This window comes from Homarus americanus, unplaced genomic scaffold (assembly GCF_018991925.1).
Source record: "Homarus americanus isolate GMGI-L3 unplaced genomic scaffold, GMGI_Hamer_2.0 scaffold48220, whole genome shotgun sequence".
NCBI classification, from domain to species: Eukaryota; Metazoa; Arthropoda; class Malacostraca; order Decapoda; family Nephropidae; genus Homarus; species Homarus americanus.
Window position 1 is genome coordinate 4,988,721 of NW_024755060.1, and position 21,048 is coordinate 5,009,768.

The following is a 21,048-nucleotide window of genomic DNA, read 5'->3' on the forward strand; positions in this document are numbered from 1 at the left end:
AAATTTGGTCTCTAGGGAATAATATAAGGAATGGCTTGTTATGATAATATAGATTGCAACCATCTCATTTAAGTATACAATAGGAAGCTAGCATGGAGTAATATAGAAGACAGGAGAGTCCGTTTTCTCCCTCGGCTGGTGTGCAAGGGGTACTGATGTAATGTTCAGGGTCACCCACTACTGTGTATGAGACTTGGGAATTGGCAGTGTGTATTCTTTACAGTGATAGATACTGTACAAATACTAGAAATCTTAGTGTTATTTTAAATGATCAGAAACATATGCAGCTGAGCTTAAAAACTCAATGGTAATTTAGACAGTGGTAATTTAAAGATAAGGGCGCTGAGATTGAATATTGATTTGAGTGGAAATGAAAATGTTGGTGTGTGATGGAGTTATGAAAATAGAAGTAGGAAGCAGTGTGGGGAAAATACTTGTTTTATATCAGTGTTTATATGATGAGGAATGTATGGAGAAAATTTAACCTATACAGTACCAATATATAAAGACTAGTTGTGGCTTGGGGGAGAGTTATTTAATTTTTGTCTCATTTATTGCTGCTTTATCTGGTCCTCTCCTTCAGTATTCTTGTGTATTTGTTGAAGCTGCTTTCATTTTGTTGCTGCACATTCTCCCTTTTTGTTCTTTTCAGCAAATGGTAACTGCTTATGTGACAGGCAAACCAATGTTCAAAATTCTTATAAGTGTTTTAATTATTGCTTTGGGGCCTTTGATGTTGTCAGGTGTGGAGAGGGTCAGTAACCAAATGTGGTGCTGGGGGGAAAGTTTGGCATCAGCTGGTATCAGTGACCTAGATGTTGCGATGCCAGGGAATGCTAACAAACTATTATGCATTGGTCGCCTTGCTCACAGTCTGTGTTTGTGTGTGTGAAATAGCATACATGATGTACCGACACCACAAGTTGAATATTGCTTGATGAAATAAGATAGTATTGGTGCATGAGGAAATTATATTACATAGCAAACTAAATGTTAAAGGAAATAATAAGTAATTTTAATGATACATATGTAAATCGGTTTTTGATATTATAACGTGTGATGTTGGACAGTATATAAAGCTGTGGGGATAAGCTGGATGGACATCCTGGGTAAGGGAGCAACATAACTAAGCATATGTGATGTAGCACTTAGAACAAAAGGGGACAAACAAATGGCGAGGTCAAGCTGTTATTGTTTCTTCATATCCTCCTGTACTGTAGCAGGAAAAAGCTTGTAAGGGTGGAAAAATATATATAATGCATTAGCGGGATTGCTCAGAACTCCAAATTCACGGCAGGGTTGAGAAGGGTTGATGGGGTGGTATTTGTTGTGATGTGCACTGAACATGTCACCCATTAGGCCATGGTCCAGGAATAAACTGTCTCTTATGTCCTGTGGGATATGCTAGGCAGGGTCTTTGTGTGAGTTACAGAATTACATTGAATAAAACCTATTGTGGAAGGGAGGATGACCCTGGTAGAACACATGTGGTGAGGTTTATAGAAAGGTTGAATGACAACTATTAAAGGAGAGCATGTGTTGTAATGGACACTGCCCATTGTACACTATACAGTAGTGGATTTCAGGAGTGAGAAAGAAAGAAATAAGTTCCATTGAATATCAGGTACTGTGTGTGATAATGGTAGGTCACCGATCACATTTGTCTTTCTATATTGAAATATCCATCTGTCATATTCGTATGAAATAGAGCTTTTCATAATTTTTTCAATACATTTTTGTAAGAACATAGCTTCTCTCATCCTCCTCACTGTATTTTCTTTACTTTCATCTTTTCATCTGTACCACTGTATTTTTCTTGTAGTCATCGTGTCTTCCCACTAACACATACAGTACCTCATGGCATACCAAAGGGGTGATGGCTTCTAGGTTATAAGTACTCTTTAGGAATTCTTTAATTTACTTTTTCAAGTGATGACTCACATCAGAAGTCGGGAATTACAGGTCTCACAGCCAGTGTTGCAAACTTGCTTCTCCTGTTTCATGATCAGTTTTAGTGATATGAAGGATTTTCTCCTTTGTAGTTAGTCGATGACCCACTTGACAATATCTGTATACCTTACTGTACTGTACACTTAATTTCTTGGTGTACTCTTTTATGTGGTTTTTTTTTTTTCATATTCTGTTTTCAATGTATTACAGCCAGACTTCACCATCATGACAAAGTTTCATCCCCTAGCGGTGATCAATTTGGGAACCATAGCTTTTCTTGACTGTTACGGGAAAGAACTGAATAGGGTAAAAAATAGTCTAGTGTGGTAGTAGAAGGAAGGAAGTAAAGGAGAGATTTTTGGAGTATTTTTGGAGTATTTCTGAATGTAATAGATGAGACAGAGGCAGATTGATTTTGTTTCGGTCATCTTGAGTGATGATATGAAACAAATTGTAAGCAAGTTTAAGAATGATTGAATAAGGTGTTGGGGGGGCGATGGCATCACTAAATATTAAGTTTGGAAGGGAGGAAAGTGATGGAATAAATATCAGAAGTTGTAGTTTATGTCAAGAAGAGGGACAAATACCGGATAAATATCAGTACAGTATAAGGGGAAGATGATATGACAGAAAAAAAATTGAGAAATGAATATAAGTTCGTCTGGGATAAAGAGTTGCCACATATCACAAAATACACTAGCCACTCATGCCAGGTATAAGCAGAGGGGACAGTACATTGAAGGGTGTGAAGTGTTGTGTGGGTGGTTTAGTATCTTCATGGATGGACAGTAAAGGAGGTGAAGACAAGAGTTAATGAGAGGGGTGTAAGTTTTATAGACAGTGATAAGTGAAGCAAATGGAGGATGAGAGTATTGCTGGTGCTATATGACTTCTCTAGTGGGTGATGCATGGGTGAAGTAGCCAAAGGTTGGAGGAGTGTGTAGTAGGAGAAAGGTGATGGTAAGTGAGGGTAAAATGATAAGGAAGGGAAGGGAGACAGGGAGGAATGACTGCTTGTCTGAATGAAGATAGAATGAAATAATAGGTAATAAATCAAAGTAGCTCAGGAAAAGAATGTAATAAGTGCATGGAGAAATGTACAGGGAGAAAACTTTAGTCAAAACAGGGAAAGAGAAGGAGCATATAGAGATTTGTTGAGCTATGATTACAAGAGAGAGAGAGAGAGAGAGATAAAAAAAATGAGACATTATCCTGAGAACAAGATGAATGTGATGCAGTGATGAGATATATGGCAGTAAGAAGTTGTGGAAGTTTAAGATAATGACTGACAGAGGAGACCAGTGTTTGTGGTGGTTTACACATATCGAGAGAATGGGAAGTGAAGGATTAGTAGAATAAAGAGCGGTGTAAATGAAAGGAGAGAGAGAGAGAGAGAGCTGGGTGATGCTGGTAAAGTGAGAGAGAGAGAGAACAAGGTGGCAGGATGGGAAGGAGGAGGTAGTGAATTTGAAGGGGATGGGAAATCAGGATCAGTGGTGTGTATGACTGACTGAAGAGCTTGGCAGAGAGAGTGGAGAGGAGAGATGACTTGAGTGGAGAGGTTAGGTGAGCAGAGGAGATGAAAGGGGAGGAGGTAAATGGTTCGTAGTTGAGCTTTGGATGGATGCTGTTGATGGATGAGGTTGGGTTGCCTGAAGTCGCAGGGATACAAAAGAGATGGATGTCCTTGAGGTCTTGTGGATGGGGAATGCTGTAGCGGAACACACCCGTTTCTGTAGCTGTGATGAAACCCCCACCAAACGGATTATGTGGAGAGAGGAATCCGTTATATTATGGAGGTTTCACTGTGATTTATGGTTTTCTAATGGCCTCTGTTCTTCAAGGAGGATTTATTTTATTTTGTGAAATTTTCCAGAATTATTTGTCTTTCTTATTATTTCTTCATTTGTCTTGTTTTAATTTCCTTCTTTATTTTATTTTCTAACCTGCTTTATGTTAATTATAATTTTTATTATGTATAATTTTTCCTGTCATTACATTATTTCTTTATTTATTTATGCTAATTCTCATCTTTATTATATTTCCCTGTCTTATTATTTCTTGGTTTTATATTAATTATCATCTTTATTATAGTTCTTGTCTCTTGTTATTTCTTTATCGGTTTAGTTTTAAATCTCATCTTTATAATATTTTAATTGTCTTGTTATTTTCTGTTTTCTTTTAATTCTCATCTTTATCTCTTCCTTATCTCCTCATTTGCCTGCTTGTGTCTGGCCTCACTACCAACGGTGGGTGGAGAGTGATTACCCATGTGTCGTAGTGTGAAGTATCTTGTGTTTTGGTTGTATGTTGATGTAGAGAGATTAAGCACCTTGATCCATGAGGTCACTGCAGGCATTAGTCACTGGTATAGATCTTACGTGAGAATTTTTACGGTGTATTTACGTTTGGGATTTATTCTAGTCTGAGTGTATTTTATGTAGCGTTTGGTTTTGGGGAGTTAAAGTATTGTATATTTGTTTGTTTATTTATTTAGATGTATTGGAGTCATGTGTATTTTTGTTGTAAAATTTGTAGGTATTTTAGTCTCATAAATTACTGGAGTAGGGAGAGAGAGAGAAAGGGGAGGAGGAAGTGTGTGTGTGGGTGTGGGTGTGGGTGTGGGGGTGTGGGTGTGTGTGTGGGTGTGTGTGTGTGTGTGTGGGTGGGTGTGTGGGTGTGGGTGTGGGGTGGGGTGTGGGGGTGGGGGTGTGGGGTGGTGTGTGTGTGTGTGTGTGTGTGTGTGTGTGTGTGTGTGTGTGTGTGTAATAATAATAATAATAATAATAATTAACGGTTTATTGAAAGAGCATGGCAGCCGGAAGGCTGAAAATATACAATTACATAATTGGGGAATGGGTCTCTTGATTTACAAATGATGTACAAGTAACATAAGTGATACAAATATGACATATAATAATTAGGTGTTGCTAATTTTTACAATGGTTGGGACTGGGCTGTTCTTGTAGCAATCAGTTCGTGCTCGTATGGGCTGGTGTGTGGCCAGGACAGTAGCTTGGGGCAATGCAGGTGTGCTCCATCCTTCAGGTTACGTCAGGTGAAGCTGTGAGGTCAGGTTAGGTCAGATCCAGTCACAATCAGTATTGCTGTGTTTTTGAGCTTTTCCTTCGAGTTGAAATTGCCACTTTTCTATATCACTTGTGGGTTAATCGTCAATCTTTGCACTGTACTGTTGGTGTGAGGTTGTTGATATATCCAGATGGGAAGGAGGAGATGGGGAAGGGGAGAGCCCGACAGACCGGGCTGGCAGCTGTCTCCATGGTCAAGAGACCACGGCCGCGTTAGCGGGCAGCGCCGACTGCACACGTCCTTACCCGAAGAAGGCTGAGGTGTGTGTGCGTGCGTGCGTTGGAAAGATGCATAAACGAAAAATTAGTTGCATAAACTATGTTATATTCACTGGGAACAATACTGTGATGAGAGAGTATTGTACATGGTTTGAGGGTGTGTGTGTACATAAGGGCATATGTATATACAGAGTAAACACTTTGTAGATGCCTGAAAATCCTCATTGCTATCAGACATTACTGTACTTGTGTCTAAAGAAGAGTTATGGCATCTTCTGGTGTTTGTACTTAAGACTGTACAAATAATGGAGAGTGGATGACTGTGTTAAACTGTTAAAGGAAAGTGAGTACAGTGGTCCCTCGGTTAACGAGTACAATCCGTTCTAGAAGGTTACTCGTTAACCGAAACCATTGTTTCAATGGGTTTTTGGGTAATTGGTTCCAGCTCACCGAAAATTGCCTAAATTCAACAAAAAAGGTAGAAGGGTACACTTACTTTGAGGTGTGTATGTAGAAGGCTCCTGGATGATGATGGGAATTAGAATGGGGGTGGAGGAGAAGGGAGAAGAGAAGGCATTGGGGTGGAAGAGAAGTCACCCCATGGCGCCATTTCACCCATCAAATTTTAGTTCTCTTGGTGTAATTCAAGATTATTTTCTTTAAATCAACACTGCACTGCTTTATATATTGTCAATATGTAAAATAAACTTCAAAATGACCAATAATTTGCTTGTAAACACAGAAAAAAAGCATTTAGTTGAAGAGTCTCAAGCAAGATGTTACCTCCACTGAAAAGACAAAAAGACTGACGCCTGTATGCTGTGTTGGCAGGCTGGATGGCGTGCCACAAACTAGTGACCCTACCTTCAATTACGTTCAATAATTGTTAAAATGACTAAAATTTAATATTAAACTTTTAAAATTATGGAATAGTATAAACTTCTTGATATTTACTAAAAGGGTAAGGAATTTAAGCCCTAGAACCGATTACTGTATTGGCGGCCTAATACTACAGCTGGTGGACCGCCAAATGCAAGCTAAAACATGTGGAGGTCAGCTCGTAAGAAACTCGTTAATCGAGGGATTGCTCGTTAACCGAAGTTAAGAATCTTATGGAAGGTAACTCGTTAACCGAGGCGCTCGTTAACCGAAGGACCACTGTATGTGCAGAAGGAAGTAAAATTATTGAGTACTATTAATTTCACTGTGACTGTTGTTTGGTTTTCATTTTTGAGAGTAAGTAATATTGGACAAGGAATTGGAATATTGGAAGGAATATTTTGAGGTAATATTATCATCAGAAGACGAGAGGATGGCATTTACATTCTTCAACGAAAAGAAATAAGCAAGGAAAGGTTTTAATTCAGAAGAGGATATAAGAAATAAATTGTCAGAGCTAAAGGTTCATAAGAGTCCTGGCCCCTTCCTGGTGCATCCCAGAGATATTAAAAAAGTTGTGTAACGAGTTTGCTCATTCCCTTAAGGTCCTGTAAATGCCTGGATGAGCAAAAGGTCCCCAGTGAGGCTTATGTGAGTTGTACAGTATATTCAAGAAGGGCGATCGTCACTATGAATGATTATAGTCCAGTGAGCCTGACGAGCATAGTGTGTAAAGTACTAGAGAGCATTAAAAAAGATGCCATGATGGTGTAATAATGAAGCAGAAGAATGATTCACCGCTGTGTTTGTATATACAGTATTTACATGTATAATTTGCTTGTAACATTATCATCACAATATCAAACTACAGTGTATTTAATATTTATTTATTACTGTACTTCTTACATTTTGAACTCATTAATATCATCAGTAACAGTAAAGTGCATTAGTAGTTTTAGGGAAAGGTTTTATGAGGTCAGTGGGAAAGATTGCAGTAATATCAGACTTTTCTTACTTGGTCCCAATCCTCCTCAGTGTGTGATGTCTCTTAGGTTAAACCAGAGTTGGTCCCATGAGGCTCTTTCACCTGTTTTATGGTACCTTATATAGCTATACATCTCGGTGTTTGTGAGAAATAGTGTAACATTTAAAGTTATAAAAACACTTCACACTGTTTATTACAGGTAACTGAAATTATAGTTGTAATTAAGAATGGGAATTGAGGGGTCGAACTATATACAGTACGTGTAATATATTTGAGTGTTTAATATTCATGCAGTTCCATGGATCATTAACAGTGAATGATAGCTACCCTGTACAGTACAGTTTATATATGCTCACAGTAAGCTAACCTTATCAGTTAGCTCCTTTATTTTGGGCCTGCCTACCATACCTTTTTCACTATAAATCTACAAATACTTGAGACAAATTAAGATTTACAGAATTTTAATTTCATTTGCATCTGTTAACATTGCTGGTGGCATTGTAGCCATATTCCCCAAGTCCTCTCCCAACCAGGCGGAGCCGTGGGGTGTTATGATTATTTTTCAAGACGTTGTTTTGGGTATATGTGCATAACTTTATTATTATTATTATTATTATTACTACTACTACTATTATTATTACTACTACTATTATTACCCGGTTTCATGCACACACAATCCTACATACAGAATGTGCAGAAAAAAATAAATAAATAAAAGGAATAAACATTTGGTATGAGAGTTAGGGAGGGAGCCCCATTGCTAGGGGTTAGGCAGAGGCAGCATCCCAACTGGGCTACGTTGCTATGGCAAGCATTTAGGCTAGGTGGCCAGCTTTCCTGAGGCTGGTACACAGTGTGTACACAAACCTGTACTGTATTATATTTGGTACAGTAATATATTGACCATCTGTGGTTGGGAAAATTCTTGGGTCCAGCTCTGGTCTGGTCCTGAGGGTGCCGGATTAGAGAGGGTCACCCTGTGCCATCACTGTATTACTGTATATACTTTACCTTGTAGACATTATGAATATTTTGAATATTATTTCCTGTTTTTTGGTACAGTGTTTTAGTTTGTTCTCTCATGTTTCCTTCTATTGTTATTTTATATGTGAAAATTTTTCTCCTTTAAATTTTGAGTCTATTGTCAGGAGAATTTAGTACCAGATCAGACAAATATGGTTGTCATGTTTGTTCACTAAAGCGTTCCCTTACCAAACACTAAAGAAATGTGAAGTAGGACGTTTTTAAAGTTTGGTGTAAATAATATGATGTAGGAACAATTGTGAGTTTCAGGGAGGTTCTATAGTACTTGTATGTGGTGTAAATTAATTGTGGCAAGTTTAGGCTCACCTTCTTGAGATACATTAGCATTGAGGACCCCAGGTAAAAACTATAAAAATCTTATTCAGAGTTTTTCAAGTTTCTAGAACAACTCACTGAGATGTACTCTTAAATTTCAGAATATTCTTGGTGGATCCCTGCAAAACCTTATCCCGGGATCTGAACGTCTGGTAAAGGCCAAATCTGATGGATCTCTAGCTTCCTCAGCCACGGCAGCCACCAACGACACATCCTTCAACCGCATGAAGAGTCGTAGCTTGGAGCCTCTCACTGGCCTGGCAATGTGGAGTTCAGATTGCCAGATTATTGAACTTACAAAAGGAGACAGAGGCCTGGGCTTCTCAATTCTTGATTATCAGGTGAGTGTGTGATGACTTGTTTAAAATTACCTGCTTTTTATATTGATTTACCTCTGACCTCTTTGATCATGCTGACCTTCACTTATTCTCTATTATATGTCGTTGTTTTGCATGTGTACTGCTTACCTTTGTCATTCCCTTAATGAATCGTCAGTAGTGACTCCTCAAATGCATGTACACTTATGTTAGTTGTACTCAGTCCGGTCTTTTCACGTGCCCAAACTACATCTTCTTTGACACTTCAACTTCTGCCATAAACCTTATTATTTTCATACAGTTAACCTGTTATGTATGGGTTCCTCTCTGAGTTGAATAAAGTCTTCTTGCATTGAAAATATAAAATACAAAAAGTGGTGCCCAATAGTGAAGGGGTTAACTCCTCCAGATTCACCGCTCCTCTTGAAAAATGGTCCAAACCTTATTAGAAAACACTCTTCCAAAGGTGTTTTTCATTAAACAAATAATTTATGTTGAAGGACTCAGATTGCACTTTCCAAGAGAGAATAGAATATTTATCACTTGACCAGTGTTTACTACACAAAGGCAAAGGATGATATAACAAAAGTGTCTAAGCTCCTCAAAAGGCACTACACAGTCAAATGTTCTTATCTAGAGTTAGTAGATGGCTACCCCACTGAGCCTCAATTTAAAGAAGCTATCAAGGCAGAAAACTCTCAAGGTAATTATTATATTAATATGTAATACCATGCTGGGGCTTCATAGCTCAGTTATACTTAAGGACTGCCATCCCAAGAGACCCAGGTTTAATCTCTTACCCAGGAATGGTTAATAGGGCCTAATTTCTTTTACTGTATGCTAACCTGTCCATTCACCCCATCAATGCCTCAGGCTATGGATCATTCTTATTTACCAATTACCAACTCGGTAATTCTAGCACATGACATTAAAAGGGTATCATCACTTACATTATTACTGCAAGCTCTCTTCTCCAATACTCTTTAGCACCTGGAACCAAGAGTAAACCCAGACACACTCTGTTTACTCTCATCCATTCACTCTTCCTGCTGTAACATTCTCTTAAGCCACTCAGTATCATGGTCTGTTGTTATCTATGCTCATCCTCCTCACTTCTATGTCCTTCACCCCATCCTTCCTCTAGTACTGATAGTAACATTTATGTCTCTCATTGTCTTATAGTTTTTACTCTTATATTCGCTCACTCACACACCAGGTCGGATCCATATCAGCTTTTTGGTGTTTTTCTGTCACATGTTGGCACTCTGATAAAGGTAGTTGGCACTGATAGTTTCTTATTGTGTTACATATTGGTACTCTGCTAGGTGTCACAGACTAGCATTGGATTGTCATGCATCACTCCATAAGGGATCAATTAGTTTTCTCTCAGTGTTTCAGGAATATTTATGTCAGTCTCCCATATAACAGCTAAAAATCCAGAACTTGAAATACGAGTAATTTCTTACCATGATCCCCTCAATTTATTTCACTGGCCGCTTAGAAAATCATTAGATCATGGGCAGTGTGTGTATATATGTGTGTGGGGGGGGGGGTTGTAACTGAACATGTGTGTGTCAGACTGTCATTGAGGTTTGGGGGTGAACACTCACTAGTATATTGCATAACATTCAGTAGCAGAAGTCTATCACAGTGGGGGTCCAAGTGTGAAATTACTTGTTTATTAGATAGATATTGTAGCAGTATTTTTAATTGGTTTATCATTGGATTGCAGAGTGTGTCATTTATTTTAGTTTATTTTAGTTACAACATTCTTTTTTCACTACACCACTTGCATATATACCTGTACTACCTGCATTCATTCCTCTTGCACCATTCCCACATCCATACACCACTTCAGTATTCCATCGTACATTTTGTAGAGTATCGCTTTCAGTGCTGCATCCAGTTTATTTAGGTTTTCACTTACCATATGTACCAGATATAAACATTCTAAAGTCCATTCCTTTTATATCCATACTAAATGTGTTGTAAACTTGTGCATCATTCTCCTCAGTATTTGAAATGTTACTTCTTCTCCCTCTTGATATGAAGGCTAAGGATTCACTTTTCATACAGCCTATACAAGTTAAGGTATGATCAAGTGTGTGAAGAGCATGTCTGCCTCGTGTAACTAGTTTCTGTCACTTTCTACATTTCTCTTGCACAACTTTATGTTAATCTTAAAATATTACTGTCCACCTGAGCGTCCACTGACAAGCAATAACTGTATTGGATTTGTTACTATTTCCATTAAATTCTCTATTTATTAAGCTTTTTTAAAGTTGTAATGTGAATTTGCTAATAGATGCTTTTATTTGTAAGCAGCGAGTCAATTTAAAGTTTGAACATAAAGCTCCACTCTCTCACCTAGTTGTCAGTTTAAAACTTAGGAGATGGTAACATGAATGATAAGACCAAATGTGTTGAACAGTACTCTATATGTCCTGCTTCAGTCATTAAGTCTGTACTCTACTGCTCAAGCATAAGGTCCTCGAGGATTATCACACTTGTCTGACCTTATAATAAGATGTTTTAGAAACTCCTTTTACACTGAGGATTTCAGTCCTGAGCAAAGGTCTTTAGTTTAAGAGAGTAAAATGAATAACCTTCACATTAAAACTGTGTGGCACTGGGGGGTATACTGATATGGACAGCTCTCAGGGGAAGCATGTAAGCTTAATAGTGTACTGTACATAGCCAAGGGTAAGAGTTTTTCTCACTCCTTCCTCAGTGGGATTAATAACTAGCAGGATATATGAAGGCTCAGTGTATGGTTCCCTGTCTGGCTGCAAGGATGCACCTTCCTTAGGGTTTTGACTATACGTACAGTACTCGAGTCTATTGGCTCTATGAGACAACCTTTGGGCTAGGAGTGGGAAGCATTGCCTCAACTCTGATGTGCTTGTCAAAGAGCTGCTCCACTGCAATTTACACAGATCTAACAGCTGTTAGAACACGTCAAACCCCCAGGCCATAGTGGGTCATCCTTCATTCCTCTGAATCTCAGAAACTCCAACATATACTTTCATGAAATTTAACATTAAAATTGGCCTAGTGGTGGTTTTGTTTGAGTGCAGTGTCCAATATTACTGTTACAGCAGCTATCTTGGGTGTTATTAATGCTGCTGTTAAAGGTTTGTTTAGTTTCATATTCGAGCTGTGACTAAAAAATTCCCAGAATATTCATATGTACAGTAATTTTATTAAATGGATTTGTTCATATATAAAGGGGTTTATATTTACATTGTTTTGTTTTTGTTTTGCAGGATCCACTAAATCCTCAAGAGACTGTTATTGTGATCCGCTCATTAGTTCCTGGGGGTGTAGCAGAAAAGGATGGTCGTCTAATTCCTGGCGACCGTTTGGTTGCCGTCAACGGAACCAATCTTGAAAATGCAACTCTGGATCAAGCAGTGGCAGCCCTTAAAGGAGCACCAAAAGGCATTGTGTCAATTGCTGTTGCCAAACCTATCAGCGTTCTGGAGTCAACTGGTCAGGTGAGTAGTGCCACAAATCCTGTAGAGGGTGTTGATGGCAACAATTCGCAAACAGTGATTGAGAATTCTGGGTTGCTTGGAGTGTCTCCAGGAAGTTCTGCACTGGTCAAATCTGAGAGCTTCTAAGACGTGTCATTGTTGTGCTGCCTGGGATAATCCTTGCTTAATTACACCTTGACTGAAGTAATGGGTAAAACCATCTTCAGTAAAATGAAATCTCTCGTTGACTTTACTAATTGTAGTACACTATGTTATTATTTGATAAGGAATATAATTCTGTAAAATTGTAAGTCAAAGAATGGTTGTACATAAGGCATAATTAACAAGGATTAACTGACTATGGGGCCCAAAAATTTTAATAGAATAAATGGAAAAGGACAGTAGTTGACACAGGCATAAAGCTCATTCATCATATATATGACAATGAATTTATACATGTGTAACTAACTAGTGGGTCTTTTTGGAGATGGTCCACCCCAGGCCCCCTTTGTTGTGCATTGGTCTTTGTTTTATTTAGATTTACTCACTATTCATTTGTGATCTGTTGAATTTATGTTACGGTTGTGACAGTGTTGGTTGTCTCTTACGGCTGTCACCAGTAAGTCAACTAGACCCTTACAATGCCTTGGCTAGTTTTGTCATTTATTAGTTCTACATACCAGCTATTATTTACTCACATGGATGAATTCATTTAATACAAGCATTTGTTTAATTATCTTTATATTATTTACACTCCATGCAGAATGGCTTATTACTCACATTGTTTTTCACTGCTGAATATATCACACACAGCTCATGTGAAAAGCATAAATTTTTAATTCATTTTCTTTGCAATCGAGATACTGTAACCCTATACCTGTACTATATTATATATTTAGGTTACATCCTCACAGTTTTATATGACTATGAGCACATTTCTCTCATTCTCTTTATCAACCAAACTTGATTCCCAACTGAGTGTGATGCAGTAGGTTGGTCAGGTCTCACAAGCTTATACACTGCAGTCCATGAGAATTTGCCCGCGAGGTGCCATCTCTTGTTAAGTGGTCCCATATTCTTGACCTATGACCTCTGTACCCTCGAACATGGCAGCTGTAGGGGTTGTCATGTTGAATATAAATGCCAAATGTGAAGGCTATAACTCCTTCCATTGTTGAGTTGTGGCATAAATAACTCATGTGACCCTTTCAGCATGAGTAAGCATTGATCTGTTGTAGATTCTTGTGTGCACTTGATATAACTTTTGTAGTTGAGTATAACTGGAAACTAAGTGAGAGATAAGTGCATGCTGTGGTCATGTAACATAGGTATAGTTACATGCTTAACAAATAGAACAAACAAGAACTGTGTCCACATGTGAATATATCCACATATTTGTGTATGTTCATGCACATAGACAGATATTAATACATAATCTTGCACAATCTTAAGCAGAAATACACAAAACCCACTAAAGCTCACAATGTACACACACTTGAAAAATCATGCCACATCCAGTGAATCATTTACTGACATCACATATTAAAATCTTGTTTGAAAGGATTGAGTATAATTCTTCAAAAGTAAATACTGGTAGGTAGATCGGTGATTAATTTTCCTCCCCATAAGTCAAACTCAAATGCACCAGTTTGTTACAGTAAAATTCTTGTACATGTGACAGCTTGATCCAGGACCCTAAGATTCTTTCCTTCACACCAGCCTTGTGCACAGTGATAGAGTCTGTCATCCTCCCTGGCTCTGAAATCCCAATAGTCTTACCAGAATGATCCTACTGTACCTAATAAGTCTTTTATATCCTGAACTTTCTGAAGATGACCTATTAGCCAGTGAGAGAGATTCTTTTATAAATACTATAGTGCTGATGGATGGATGGCAACAAGCAGTCATTACATAGTGTGTGGTCTTGTTGGGAGGAACAAGGTAGGGTGTTCCCCATACTCATGTTCACCAAAGAGTGTAATAAAAATAGATTCAGGCGAGAATTCCTGGATTTTTTTTTTTTTTTATTAATAGCAACATTTATTTAATTTCTTTTGTAAGTAACGTAATTGTAGTGGGAGTGGAGGGGTCAGTTTCCATAAAAAATCACCACAGAACTTAATTTCAAATAAAGTCCTAATGTATGCAGTCTACTGTGATGAGTGGAATAAAAGGACCATTCTGGAAACCATGGTGATCTAAAGTACTCTTAGGCAGATTATCATTAATATGATCTTGGATAATCGTTAGTTTACTTCTCCGTGACACACACTCCTGCAGGAAATACAACACATACAGTATCTCGATTGCCACTTTTGTGTTTGTCCACATAAGTTTTAATGCTTTCATTTTTATCTTGCTTTCAATTGCTTAATTTTTTTGCAAAACAAGTTCTTAACTTTGCATTATGATACTTTTGCATTGTGGGAATTTGATATAAAATGCTCACTTGTTCCTTGTTTAATATCTTCTTCTGTACTTAGGCAGAACAGTAATAATTCAATGTGAATTTTTTATATTTTATGTCACTGAAACTTTTAGAAAATTTCAAGTATTAAAACTTAGAAAAACCCTTTAAGTCATGTCGTGAGTAAACCTCAACGACTCTGAACCTCTGCTAATGTCTGTATGAAGTGAGATTTATATGATCCTTTTAACTAAATTTTGTCATGTAAGATTATTGACTACAAATTAAAGGTTTTGTGCAGACATAGCTGGTATGTATTAAATTAGAATGCTCCAGGTGGTATCAACAAACAGAAGAATGATCTGAATTGCTGTGGTTGCCCTTACCTGGATCAGTTTTGGAATTTGTTGGATGTTTGCAAGTGAAGCACCATGTTCTATATGCTGTAGGACCACGTAACTTACCATTGCTCCGCGGTCACTGCAGAGCGACTGTAAGAGAGGGACCAGTGTGTTGATACTAAAGGCTGACGAGTCACTGTCAGACTTATTCATAAAGTTAGATTGTACTCTCGGTTATACCTGATACTGAAGCTTAATTACTATTCAGGCTTCAGTATGTAGCAGGAAAGGTGCTGGTATTGGGATGTGCCTGTTTGATATGGTTATTGTTTGACTTAGGATAAGTTTCAGTGCCACTCATATTAATGTACAGCCTACTGAGGAAGAGTGTCCAGTGGAACAAAGGCTCCAGACATCTGACCATGCAACTTTGCACACTTGATTGCATTTGTATATATTGCACTTGAGGACCATTTAAGTTTTAATTGCCAAGCATGGTACTGTACTGGATAACTTTGTAATGTGTCCAGTGAAATTGTTTGTCCCATTGTAGCCATTTTTCTAGTTTGTTTTGCTTTTGGAATTACATTTCCTTCTCAGTCTGGTTGCATGTGAAGTTGTCAACGAACGGTCATTGACATATATGCAAATAAGATTTAACCCTAATGAAATCTTATTTTCCCCATTTGAAATGTTCTTGCTTACTGACGCCCACCACATCAGGATATAGGCTAATATGGAATGGAATATCTGTTTCTTGGTACAGTACATATTTTATTGGATGCAGAATAGGGCTTGTTTCCCCATTAATATTTTACTTTTGGTAGTGAGTACATTCAACGATGCTCCTTATCATGTTCTTCTGTATTCAGTCTTCACAATGTGTTCATATTTGAATTGTAAGTACAGTAGTTATTCTTGAACTAAGAGATTCTATATAATTATATAAAGATATTTTGATACTGTAATATGCATGAAATGAGTCATAATAAGGTAAGTTTTATCCTGGAAGTTTTATTATTGTGCATCTCTGAGTCACTCATGTGAATCTCGTTGGTATGAATGAAGATTTACCTAGTGTGAACCTGTAAGTGTGAACCAGGAGGTCATGTCTGTACTGTTGCTCACTCTTTGTTTTGTGTATATGAAGAGTTACTATTGAACCCCTTGAAGAGTTTAGTTAAGTGTCTGTGGGCATGTTATGTTCTGAATACAGGATGATTACTATTGGGAAAGATTGATGATATGAACATTTCAAAATCCTACGTTCTGCTCTGTACGAAACTGTTGCTTGACTCATTATACTGTTGATTAATAAATTTGTAAAATAATTTTTTTCGATCTCTTATACTTCCTGAACCAACCATCTAGAGCACTGTATGTATTTATTTATATATACTGTACTGTGCTGTGTTAAGTTTAAGACATTTTTCAGAAAAGTATCGAGTATAACGCTCTTGTTAGCGTATAGAGATGATGGAGTGTTGTGAGAAAATGATACAACTACTGTAATTTCATTTGGGTTTATTGTTTACAAGCCTTTATGATCTTTCATCCAAATCTGAAAAAGAAAATATTTGATGGATAAGTATAATTTATTTTGGTATGAATATAACATGAAAATTGTAAGGGTTCTAAAACAACTTACGGTGATATTCAAAGAAAATGGAAAGAATTGAAAGAAGCAAGTTTGAAATTTCAGACAGAAATTAAAGTGATTTTCTTTTGATATTTGAAAAATGAAAGAAGAAAACGTTTTTGGAGTCTTATAAGGATAGAGCAGAAAGAAGAAGAATATGTTTAGACCACAATGTTGGCTAGTGGGAGACAACACAGTGGATATATGGTAGCTTGATACTAGACCCCTCCACTGTACAGGATATCTACCATAGGATAATGATTCGGAAATTGAAATGATGAACAAAACACCAACACCACATAACAGGATAGCTTTAGTGTGGGATAGTCTTCACAGGATAGTCTCAGCATGCAGATAATGTACAGTATCAAGAAATCATGTTGATGAATTTAACATCCTGGTAGCACAAGATTGACAAGACATGGGATTGAAATACACTGTCAGAAATTAAGGTTAAAGGTTCAACTCTATTATCACAGTATATGAACACCAGCATGGGATTATTATGTTGGAAATTGGATTGAACTTCATGCAAGAGGGTCCAATTCTGTGTAGACTAGTTTTAGCGTAGGATTAATTGTAGGAGAAAGGAAGTTTTATGGACCTGTTTGGAATTTAAGTTGATGAAAGCTTCCTGTCAGCACAGGGTTTAGTGAAAATGAGTCAATTTCTATGTGGTATATGTGGTACTTGATAGAGGTACTGTAATGGGGAAGAGGTTATAAGAAATGGGGGGAAAATAGGTGAATTGTGAGTCGTGGTTTCCTAAGAAGATTTATGGTTCATTAGTGAATTTGTTCTTAGTTTTTATTGTTATTAATAATTCTTTTACACAACGACATAAATAGACTTAAGATTGTATTTATGTTTTTCTTTAAGAGATTTGTTTCCCTTTCAGAGACAATCATTGATTTGGGATTTAGCAAATGATATGTCAAGGTGATCTGTTGAATGAAGCAATACCATTAAGAACACTCACTCTTCCGTAATTTGAATTATTAGTATCGTTCGACTCTACAAACATTTTTGTATAATACTTAACTGGTACGGTAGTCTGTTTATATTGACTTGAAATGTGTTTGTTTCATCCTGACACTGTAGTTTGGTGTGGGGAATACAGTACATATTGACAAGGGTTGTATTGTACAGCATATGCCACTGTGTACTGTACTTTAACATTGGGGAATTGGATAAAGCTCATGTGATGTTGATGGAGGAAGTTATACTGTAATATGTCTTGAGTGTTAAGTCAATTGGATAAATCTTTTTTTTTTTTTTGTAGTAAAGGATCAGTCATATTTTGCTTGTTAAGTGAGTTATCTAGAGAGCGTCATATTAATTTGGAGTATTAATAGAAGTGCGGATCTAAAGAAAATTATAGGTCTTTATTATTTAACCACTTATCAGCTTAAAAGCCATTCGGGCAGTTGGTCTATCTGGTGTTAGTACAGGAGGAAACTGTTGAGCTTGGAGGAAACCTTTGACCTATTGGTGACTGGTACGCACATTACCACTGCCATCCCTTTGAGACAACTTTTTCTAGTGATAAATATTAGGGCATTAGTGTGGGTTTTGAAAGCGGTAGTAATTTTGATCAATTTTGTGTGATTTTACCCATACTGTTTTACATTTCAATAAGGTATGGTTAGATTTAGAAAAGGTAAATTGGGATTGAACGAACTCAAGATTGATTTGTGTACAGGTGATAAATATGTCTTTCAAGTGACTGATTGATATCTGAAGTAGAAATAATTCATAAACTGGTTGAATATGTATTGTTTATAAGCATTTTTAGAACATTCCGGTAAATGTTTAAAGTTACTAATACAAAACTACGTATATACCTGTACTGTACAAAATATAAAGGTTGTCATGATTTATGAACTATATTTGTAACTTGTTTGTGAGTGTGTGAAAATGTTCAAGATGTGATTGAATGTGAACACCAAGCATGTATGACTGTGAAGAAGAGTTAGTATGAAATGTCTCTCTTATAACTGTTTGTACATTACATCATTGGAAGCCTATTTTTCTCATAAACTAAAGAAGGAAATTATGATGTAATGTTTTGTAGTTTTTACTTTTATTAGGACCTGTTAGTGACAAAACACATTATTAAAGTACAGCCACATGTTCATTCTTGCCATTGTGCTTAAGAATATTATATGAATGCAGAACATCACTTTCATAAAGCAGTCATATTTTAGATGTTAGTGCTCACATTATTAGGGGGTTAGGTAGATACTGTACTGTAGTAGGATTAAGGAATTATATATTATTTTGATGGGATTTTGCCTTTTGTATTGTTGGTGGGATTATGTTCAGATCTATTTTGATGGAGTTTTATCTACCGTTGAGTTGATGGAGGTCTGGTCCTTGACTATTTTTATTTTGGGAATTTGTTTTTTATTATTTTGTTGGTAGACTTTTGTCCACTGTTATTTGGTGTTGGGATTTTGGCTCTGGATTAATTTGTGGTTGGCTCTTCCTCTGTGGGATTTGTGGCAGCACCGGACACCTTCCCCACTATCCCACCCATTCGACCACAAAAGTCTCTCTCTCCCCCATCACCCCCCAGCTATGTATGTCAATTTTTAAAGGACTTGTGGTAGATAATGTCCCGTTCTTGCCCTATAGACCATAGGATAGTGCGTCTTTTCTCCCACAGTGTGTTTTAACTTTGCTTTGGTTTAATTTGAGTTTATTGAGTAAAAATTCTTACAGTATTCATTGAGGATAACACATATAGTATTAGTGTATGGAGATGTGTTGCCTTAATTCTAATTCTTTAAACTTCTCATAGAATTTAATATAATCCCTGACGTGTAAGTATTTTAGGCTCCATAAGTCCATAATTTAATGGATTTTTACTCTGTCTTCACCTATCTAAATGTGATTATAGGATTTCTGTTGATTTCATCTCTAAAGTTTGTTAGGAAGTATTGTGTATTTAAATCACCAGAAGATAAGGCACCCCAGTTTATTTCACCTGAAGACTAATCACCTTAACCAGATAGTGTTTGGTGTTTAATCATCAGGTGAAATAAGCTGGGGTATGGACCTTATCTTCACATGATCCAATATTTCCCTTGACTTTGTAATGAAAAATATTTGTGCTGGGCGAATCACTGTATAACACGTCACTATGATTTTTAATTTAAACGTGATATTTACATTGTGTTATATGCAGCACAAATTTAGTTATAATATGATTAATAAAACTGGAGTGGAAAAAGCTGAAAGCACAAATTTGCATTAATCAAGGTTTATTTTCAATAGTATACAGCATCCAGCCGCCATTGTTGCTACAGCGGGTGTGAATTGAATATTTTTTTTTTCTTGGGTGGGAAACCAGGAGACGAATTGATACAGTATTGCATTGTTTAACTGTTATGCGAACCTGTAAACTAATTACTGTACGTTTATTCTATTTTCACCATGTTGTATTGCAAAGCTTAATAATTATGTTCGGTGAATATTTCCAGCGATCAAAGATATAAGAAACATTTATGTGGTTAATTAAAGCCTAATGACTGAAATTGATGATATAAATAGTATCAAAATTATGTTGCGGAAATTCCGTACCTTAATCAATCAGGCGTTACGTGAACTTATCTAGTTAAGGAAGAACCATGTAATTTGAACTAATGCAAAATTATTCATATTTACCAGTATTTGTTGATATATATTTTATGCACTTACATATTCACATTTACTTACATATACAGTATTTACTTTCATTCCTGATTCATTTGTGGATTATTTTTTATTTTGTGTATTTTGGGGATTCGTTCTCCTTGTTGTGGTTGGATAGTTTTGTTTCTGCCCATGATGGAGTCGTTCACCTGAAGGTCTTTTCACCTGTCATAAATGTCCCCCCCCCCTCTCTCTCTCTCTCTCTCTCTCTCTCTCTCTCTCTCTCTCTCTCTCTCTCTCTCTCTCTCTCTCTCTCTCTCTCTCTCTCTCTCTCTCTCTCTCTCTCTCTCTCTCTCTCTCTCTCTCTCTCTCTCTCTCTCTCTCTCTCTCTCTCTCTCTCTCTTCTCTCTCTCTCTCTCTCTCTCTCTCTCTCTCTCTCTCTCTCTCTCTCTCTCTCTCTCTCTCTCTCTCTCTCTCTCTCTCTCTCTCTCTCTCTCTCTCTCTCTCTCTCTCTCTCTCTCTCTCTCTCTCTCTCTCTCTCTCTCTCTCTCTCTCTCTCTCTCTCTCTCTCTCTCTCTCTCTCTCTCTCTCTCTCTCTCTCTCTCTCTCTCTCTCTCTCTCTCTCTCTCTCTCTCTCTCTCTCTCTCTCTCTCTCTCTCTCTCTCTCTCTCTCTCTCTCTCTCTCTCTCTCTCTCTCCTCTCTCTCTCTCTCTCTCTCTCTCTCTCTCTTCTCTCTCTCTCTCTCTCTCTC

At 37.2% G+C, this 21,048-nt stretch overlaps 1 protein-coding gene and 1 long non-coding RNA gene across 2 annotated transcripts in view; one reads left to right on the top strand and one right to left on the bottom strand.

Moving 5' to 3' along the window:
• The window catches only part of LOC121856339 (patj homolog), a 99,096-nt gene extending 82,742 nt beyond the window's left edge, over positions 1-16,354 (top strand). The window contains exons 8-9 of the mRNA XM_042351828.1: positions 8,583-8,822; positions 12,065-16,354. Of these exons, the coding sequence (XP_042207762.1) occupies positions 8,583-8,822; positions 12,065-12,421 (597 nt within the window). The 3' untranslated portion in view covers positions 12,422-16,354. The remainder of the gene's footprint in view (positions 1-8,582; positions 8,823-12,064) is intronic.
• Positions 16,355-16,538: 184 nt separating this feature from the next.
• LOC121856360 overlaps positions 16,539-21,048 on the bottom strand; it is a 33,179-nt gene continuing 28,669 nt past the window's right edge. The window contains exon 3 of the long non-coding RNA XR_006086957.1: positions 16,539-16,583. This is a non-coding gene — a long non-coding RNA (uncharacterized LOC121856360). The remainder of the gene's footprint in view (positions 16,584-21,048) is intronic.